At 61.8% G+C, this 7,980-nt stretch overlaps 1 protein-coding gene across 1 annotated transcript in view; it reads left to right on the forward strand.

Moving 5' to 3' along the window:
- The first annotated feature begins 1,130 nt into the window (after nucleotides 1–1,130).
- LOC144611375 (uncharacterized) overlaps nucleotides 1,131–7,980 on the forward strand; it is a 7,623-nt gene continuing 773 nt past the window's right edge. Inside the window, exons 1-6 of the mRNA XM_078430450.1 lie at nucleotides 1,131–1,274; nucleotides 1,912–2,175; nucleotides 2,329–2,476; nucleotides 2,793–2,931; nucleotides 7,203–7,892; nucleotides 7,947–7,980. The exon at nucleotides 7,947–7,980 is cut by the window's right edge and continues 773 nt beyond it. Of these exons, the coding sequence (XP_078286576.1) occupies nucleotides 1,131–1,274; nucleotides 1,912–2,175; nucleotides 2,329–2,476; nucleotides 2,793–2,931; nucleotides 7,203–7,892; nucleotides 7,947–7,980 (1,419 nt within the window). The remainder of the gene's footprint in view (nucleotides 1,275–1,911; nucleotides 2,176–2,328; nucleotides 2,477–2,792; nucleotides 2,932–7,202; nucleotides 7,893–7,946) is intronic.

Raw genomic sequence — 7,980 nt, forward strand, 5'->3', positions numbered from 1 at the left:
GCCAACGGGACTCCAATCCGCTCGTATGGGGTGCGCACGCTCTCCCTCAACTTCGGAGCGGGCAGCTTCTCTTGGCCATTCGTCATTGTGGATGTGTTCCAGCCGTTGCTGGGTGCGGACTTCCTACGGGCACATTCCCTGCTCGGGGACGTTAAGCGGCAGCATTTGGTGCACTCCGTCACCTTGCAGCCTGTTTCCCTCCGCGTGGGCGACCCGGTCGGGCTGCCTGATGGGCCCCTGTCGTCCATGGACGTTACGTTCTTGCGCATTCTGGCCGTGGCCCCCGAAATCCTGGACCCCCAGTTCCACTCCTCCGCCCCGAAGCACAGGGTGGAGCATCACATTCCCACTACTGGCCCGCCCTTGTATGCCCGGGCGCGGCGTCTTCCACCGGACAAGCTCCGTCTCGCTCGGGAGGAGTTCCGCCTTATGGAGTCGCTGGGTATTGTGCGCCGCTCAGACAGCCCGTGGGCGTCCCCGCTCCATATGGTCCCCAAGGCAGACGGTGGCTAGCGCCCTTGCGGTGACTACCGTTGGCTTATCGATGCTACCATCGCTGACAGGTATCCGGTCGCCCACATTCAGGACTTTAACGCACACCTGGCTAGGCAATCACGGTGTTTTCCAAGGTCGATCTGGTGCGTGGCTACAATCAAATTCCCGTCCACCCAGACGACGTCCCCAAGACGGCCATCGTGACGCCATTTGGCCTTTTCGAGTTCCTCCGTATGCCGTTCGGACTTAAGAACGCAGTGCAAGCCTTTCAGCGGCTTATGGACTGTGTGTGCCGTGGCCTGGACTTTGTGTACGTGTACCTCGATGACATTTTGGTGGCGAGCCGCTCGATACAGGAGCATGCTGCCCATCTCCGCCAGCTATGCCATCGCCTCAGCGATCATGGACTGGCCATCAACATCGCCAAATGCCGGTTCGGGGTGACGTCCATCAATTTCCTGGGCTACCACGTGACCCCGCATGGGGCACTGCTTCTCCTGGACAGGGTGGACGCGGTGCGCCAGTTTCCACGCCCGACCACCGTGAGGGGCCTCCAGGAGTTCGTTGGGATGGTGGCCTTTTACCACCGATTTATGCCGTCTGCAGCCCGGATCATGCGCCCGCTGTTCCACCTCATGGCGGGCAAGCGCAAGGAGGTTGAATGGACTGACGATGCTGTGGCAGCGTTCCAACACGCCAAGGAAGCTCTGGCTACGGCCACGATGCTCATGCACCCACGGGTGGATGCACCAACCAGCCTGACGGTCGACGCTTTGCAGGTGGCGGTTGAGGCGGTGCTCGAACAACAGATTGATGGGTGTTGGAAGCCTCTCGCTTTCTTCAGCAGTCACCTCAGCGGCGCACAGCGGAACTACAGTGCCTTTGACCGCGAGCCCCTCGCCCTTTACCTTGCAGTCCACCACTTCCTCGAGGGGCGAACCTTCACCGCGTACACTGACCACAAGCCCCTCACCTTTGCGTTGGCCAAGGTGTCCGACCCGTGGTCAGCTCGCCAGCAGCGGCAGTTGGCTTTCGTCTCAGAGTTCACTACCTCCATCCGTTTCATCGGGGGCAAAGACAAGAGTGGCCGACGCCTTGTCTCGACACTCGGTCCACGCCGTCCTGCAGGTGGCCGATGGCATCGACTACTCAGCCCTGGCGGCCGCCCAGTTGACAGACGTGGAGATGTCCGCCTATCGTACCGCCGTTTCAGGCCTGCGGTTGGAGGACGTTCCCTGTGGCACTGGGGGCGCGACGCTGCTGTGCGATGTCTCCACCGGGTAGCCGCGCCCCATCGTTCCCGTTGCCTGGCGGCGCCGGGTGGTCGAGGTGCTCCACGGGCTGGCCCACCCTTCCATTCGGGCGATGACGACCCTCGTGGCTTCCCGTTTCGTGTGGCACGGGTTACGTAAACAGGTTGGGCATTGGGCGATCACCTGTATCCCGTGCCAAACTGCCAAAGTACAGCGGCATGTGCGAGTGCCGCTCGAGGAGTTCATCGTCCCTCGACAGCGGTTCGACCACATCCACGTGGACATCGTGGGGCCGCTGCCACCTTCACGGGGCTTCACTCACCTCCTGACTGGTCGACCGTTTCACGTGGTGGCCGGAGGCGGTTCCACTGTCAGACACTTCTGCCTCTCCTTGTGCCCGTGCCTTGGCGGCTCACTGGATTGCCAGGTTTGGGGTGCCGCTCGACATCACGTCCGACCGAGGGCCGCAGTTCACCTCCGCGCTGTGGTCGTCCATGGCTCAACTACTGGAGTTAACCTGCACTGCACCACAGCGTACCATCCGCAGGCGAACGGCCTGGTGGAGCACTTCCACCGCCAGCTCAAGGCTGTCCTGAAGGCCCGGCTTGTTGACCCGGACTGGGTCGACACGTTGCCGTGGGTGTTGCTGGGCGTCCGCACTGCGCCCAAAGAGGTCTTGTCCACCTCCTCGGCTGAATTGGTGTACGGGGCCCCGCTGACAGTGCACGGTGAGTTCATTCCATCAGCCCAGGGTCAGGCGGAACAACCATCGGCCGCCCTGCAAAGCCTTCGGGAGACGGTGGGCTCGCTGGCACCGGTGCCGACGTCTCGCCACGGTTCGGTGCGGTCACATGTCCCTTCCGCCCTGCAGGACTGTCCGTTTGTTTTCCTGCGCCGGGATGCTCACCGGACGCCCCTTCAGCGTCCGTATGAACGGCCATTCAAGGTGCTCGAGCGTGGCTCTGCCACCTTCATTTTGGACATGGGGGGTCGTCCTGAGACGGTCTCTATTGCACGGCTGAAGCCGGCGCACGTGGACATTAGCCACCTGGTCCTACTGGCGCGGCCTCACCTTCGGGGTGCCGGCCCTTATCCCCAGCGTCCCCGCGGTTGTCTTCGCCTGGCGTAGTGGTTCCGGTTCCTGCGCCCGCCGTGGTGCGCACACGGGCTGCTCGTCTCACACGTCCCCCTGTCCGTTTCGTGCCTCCGGTTCTTGGGGGGGGGGGGTCCTGTGGTGGTGCCCGGGGATTAGGCCACTCCCTGGGTTGTTCCCCCTCGGCACAGGTTGGACAGGGCTGGGGAGGGGACTAGAGCTATGGGGTTTGCCTGGAGGGGCGAGAGAGAGAACTCGTGCTGGAGACTGGAGAGAGTGGATGTTCTGTTGCTGCAGTAAAGTTACTGTTAATACTTACCTGGCGTCTTGCCTGATTCCTACTGTGTCCAGACCCACTACAATATCACAGGATTACACACCTCTTGCTATCAGTATTACTGTATACAATTACATGCAATCTACATATATACAACAATACAATACAATACAATACAATATATCTTTATTGTCATTGTACCCAGGGGTACAACGAGATTGGGAATGCGCCTCCCATACGATGCACTAATTTAGGTAATTTAGACAGCAGCAACCCAACGAAACGAACAGTTGTAACAGTTTTGGACAGGGTAAAGGTCAAGTTGATCTATGCGTTGTGGCCATCCGGCTCAGCAGGACCGGTTCATAGCAGCTATGGCCCTGGGGATGAAGCTGTTCCTTATAGTATAAGAAAATAACTGCAGATGCTGGTACAAATCGATTTATTCACAAAATGCTGGAGTAACTCAGCAGGTCAGGCAGCATCTCAGGAGAGAAGGAATGGGTGACGTTTCGGGTCGAGACCCTTCTTCATATATATATATATATGTGAGCTTGCACACAAATGATGAAGCATTAAGTCTCACACACAGATCATTATTTATTTACTCCATATCACCCCACATTGAGAAGCTGTCTTGCTGTATATCAGCGTAGTGTAGACTGTTGATCCACTGTGATGGTTTGGCCTCACGCTACGGGGACTGTACGAGGCCGCTCCAAGTCGCTAAAGCCACGGTGCGACCGGGCTTCGGCTGGGGTGTGCGCTGACCACGCCCCACTGGGGGGTTGCGGTCACTACGCGTACTGTCGGTACGTGCTGCATCTGCCTCAGGCCTAGGGCAGTCCCAACTCCAGTCGCCACGTGAGTGCTCAGTCTCTCTGCTCCGTGAGCGTTCGGTCTTACTGGTCACCGCACCTCCGTGTGTGGACGGTCCCCCTGGTCACTATGTCTCCGTGTGTGGACGGTCCCTCTGGTCACTATGTCTCCGTGTGTGGACGGTCCCTCTGGTCACTATGTCTCTGTGTGTGGACGGTCCCTCTGGTCACTATGTCTCCGTGTGTGGTCAGTCCTCTGGTCACTATGTCTCCGTGTGTGGACGGTCCCTCTGGTCACTATGTCTCCGTGTGTGGACGGTCTCTCCGTGTGTGGACGGTCCCTCTGGTCACTATGTCTCCGTGTGTGGACGGTCCCTCTGGTCACTATGTCTCCGTGTGTGGACGGTCCCTCTGGTCACTATGTCTCCGTGTGTGGACGGTCTCTCCGGTCACTATGTCTCCGTGTGTGGACGGTCCCTCTGGTCACTATGTCTCCGTGTGTGGTCAGTCCCTCTGGTCACTATGTCTCCGTGTGTGGACGGTCCCTCTGGTCACTATGTCTCCGTGTGTGGTCAGTCCCTCTGGTCTCTCCGTGTGTGGGACGGTCCCTCTGGTCACTATGTCTCCGTGTGTGGACGGTCCCTCTGGTCACTATGTCTCCGTGTGTGGACGGTCCTCTGGTCACTATGTCTCCGTGTGTGGTCAGTCTCTCCGGTCACTATGTCTCCGTGTGTGGACGGTCCCTCTGGTCACTATGTCTCCGTGTGTGGACGGTCTCTCCGGTCACTATGTCTCCGTGTGTGGACGGTCCCTCTGGTCACTATGTCTCCGTGTGTGGACGGTCCCTCTGGTCACTATGTCTCCGTGTGTGGACAGTCTCTCCGGTCACTATGTCTCCGTGTGTGGACGGTCTCTCCGGTCACTATGTCTCCGTGTGTGGACGGTCTCTCCGGTCACTATGTCTCCGTGTGTGGACGGTCTCTCCGGTCACTATGTCTCCGTGTGTGGACGGTCCCTCTGGTCACTATGTCTCGTGTGTGGTCAGTCTCTCCGGTCACTATGTCTCCGTGTGTGGTCAGTCTCTCCGGTTTCTGATCGTGGGCCTACACAGGGCTGGGACGTGATGTGTGCCATCATTCACCACTCTCAGCTGCTTGCAACATCCTGTCGGCAGCTCGGCACTAACTTCTAACCAGGTACTTACACGTGTAGTGGCCCGTGTCCAGATGCATTCCCGGCGTGCTTTACTGAGCTGGAAACTGTCCATTCCTTCTAGGGCTTTCATTGTTTTGTCTACTTTCCTTTACCGTTCTAGGGCTAAATCACACAACGCGCTGCCACCATGTTGTACGTTGTGGTCCGGTACCTTATACCGTTGTTATGTCTCTGGAATGACCACAGGTACACTGTTCCCCAGGTCAGGTGCAGGGGGGGGCTGCAGGTGCACTGTTCCCCAGGTCAGGTGCAGGGGGCTGCAGGTCACTGTTCCCCAGGTCAGGTGCAGGGGGCTACAGGTCACTGTTCCCCAGGTCAGGTGCAGGGGGCTGCAGGTCACTGTTCCCCAGGTCAGGTGCAGGGGGCTGCAGGTGCACTGTTCCCCAGGTCAGGTGCAGGGGGGGCTGCAGGTCAACTGTTCCCCAGGACAGGTGCAGGGGGCTGCAGGTCACTGTTCCCCAGGTCAGGTGCAGGGGGGGGCTGCAGGTGCACTATTCCCCAGGTCAGGTGCAGGGGGGGCTGCAGGTCACTGTTCCCCAGGTCAGGTGCAGGGGGGGCTGCAGGTCACTGTTCCCCAGGTCAGGTGCAGGGGGGGCTGCAGGTCACTGTTCCCCAGGTCAGGTGCAGGGGGGGCTGCAGGTCACTGTTCCCCAGGTCAGGTGCAGGGGGCTGCAGGTGTGTGGCCACTCGCCCCATTGGCAAACGTGTTGTACAAAGGACGGGACATCGTACTGCAACTGCACACGGCAGTGGTGACACACGCACACACAACTGCACACGGCAGTGGTGACACACATACAACTGCACACGGCAGTGGTGACACACACACGCACACACACAACTGTGCAGAGGGGGTGGGGAGCAGGAGAGAGGGGGGAGAGGAGATGGGGAGAGAGGGGGGAGCAGGAGAGAGGGGGAGAGAGAGGGGGGAGCAGGAGAGAGGGGGAGAGAGAGGGGGGAGCAGGAGAGAGGGGGAGAGAGAGGGGGGAGCAGGAGAGAGGGGGAGAGAGAGGGGGAGCAGGAGAGAGGGGGGAGCAGGAGAGGGAGAGAGAGGGGGAGAGAGAGGGGGAGAGAGAGGGGGGAGCAGGAGAGAGGGGGAGAGAGAGGGGGAGCAGGAGAGAGGGGGAGAGAGAGGGGGGAGCAGGAGAGAGGGGGAGAGAGAGGGGGGAGCAGGAGAGAGGGGGGAGCAGGAGAGAGGGGGAGAGAGAGGGGGAGAGAGAGGGGGAGAGAGAGGGGGAGAGAGAGGGGAGAGAGAGGGGGAGAGAGAGGGGGAGAGAGAGGGAAGAGAGAGGGAGCAGGAGGGGAGAGAGGAGCAGGAGGGGAGAGAGGGAGCAGGAGGGGAGAGAGGGAGCAGGAGGGGAGAGAGAGGGAGGAGCAGGAGAGAGAGGGGGAGAGAGAGGGGGAGAGAGAGGGGGAGAGAGAGGGAAGAGAGAGGGAGCAGGAGGGGAGAGAGGGAGCAGGAGGGGAGAGAGGGAGCAGGAGGGGAGAGAGGGAGCAGGAGGGGAGAGAGAGGGAGGAGCAGGAGAGAGGGGGAGAGAGAGGGGGGAGCAGGAGAGAGGGGAGAGAGAGGGGGGGAGCACGAGAGGGGAGAGAGAGGGGGGAGCACGAGAGGGGAGAGAGAGGGGGAGGGGGAGCAGGAGAGGGGGAGAGAGAGGGGGGAGCAGGAGAGAGAGGGGGAGCAGGAGAGAGAGGGGGGAGAGGGGAGAGAGGGGGGAAACAGGAGAGAGATGGGGAGGGGGTGCAGGAGAGAGAGGGGAGATGGGGGGAGAGGGAGGAGTGAGGGGGAGAGAGAGGGGGAGAGAGAGGGGGAGAGAGAGGGGGAGAGAGAGGGGGAGAGAGAGGGGGAGAGAGAGGGGGAGAGAGAGGGGGAGAGAGAGGGGGAGAGTGAGAGAGGTGGGGGGAGGGACGTGGGGGTAAGCAGGGAGCTGTGATCTCCGGGGGGGGGGGGGCAGTTGTGTCTGCCCAGGATCCCACACCATCCCAAGGGAAACACAGTTGATTATAAAATGTTTTATTTGACTGTCCTAGTGATTGTAAAGTTGCTCCAGCAGAACCCCACACACTGGAGCCAGTCACAGCTCTGCAGCGCAGAGTACACAGACCCCTGAGCAAATACAGCAGGCGAGGCTGGCCGAGAAAACCCAGCAGACCCCAGCAGGGCCAGGGGTCTGGTGTCCATGCTGGGGGGAGGGGGGGGGCAGCAGGCGGGGGGGGGGGGGCAGCAGGCGGGGGGCTGGGGGCTGGGTGTGTGGGTGTGGGTGGGGTTTGTGGGTGAGCGGGCCCAGCGTGGGTGAGCGAGGCCCGGTGTGGGTGGCCCGGTGTGGGTGCACGGGGCCTGGCGTGGGTGCCTGGGGCCTGGTGTGGGTGCCCGGGGTCTGGTGTGGGTGCCTGGGGCCCTGTGTGGGTGCCTGGGGCCCTGTGTGGGTGAGCTTGCCCCGGAGTGGGTGCCTGGGGCCCCGGTGTGGGTGCCTGGGGCCCGGTGTGGGTGCCTGGGGCCCGGTGTGGGTGCCTGGGGCCCTGTGTGGATGTGGATGCCTGGGTCCTGGTGTGGGTGCCCGGGGCCCGGTGGTGGGTGTGCCTAGGGCCCTTTGTGGTGCCTGGGGCCCGGTGTGGGTGTGGGTGCCTGGGGCCCGGTGTGGGTGTGGGTGCCTGGGGCCCGGTGTGGGTGTGGGTGCCTGGGGCCCGGTGTGGGTGCCTGGGGCCCGGTGTGGGTGCCTGGGGCCCGGTGTGGGTGTGGGTGCCTGGGGCCCTGTGTGGGGTGTGGGTGCCTGGGGCCCGGTGTGGGTGTGGGGTGCCTGGGGCCCTGTGTGGGTGTGGGTGCCTAGGGCC

The sequence above is a fragment of the Rhinoraja longicauda genome, chromosome 3, assembly GCF_053455715.1.
Source record: "Rhinoraja longicauda isolate Sanriku21f chromosome 3, sRhiLon1.1, whole genome shotgun sequence".
Taxonomy (NCBI): domain Eukaryota; kingdom Metazoa; phylum Chordata; class Chondrichthyes; order Rajiformes; family Arhynchobatidae; genus Rhinoraja; species Rhinoraja longicauda.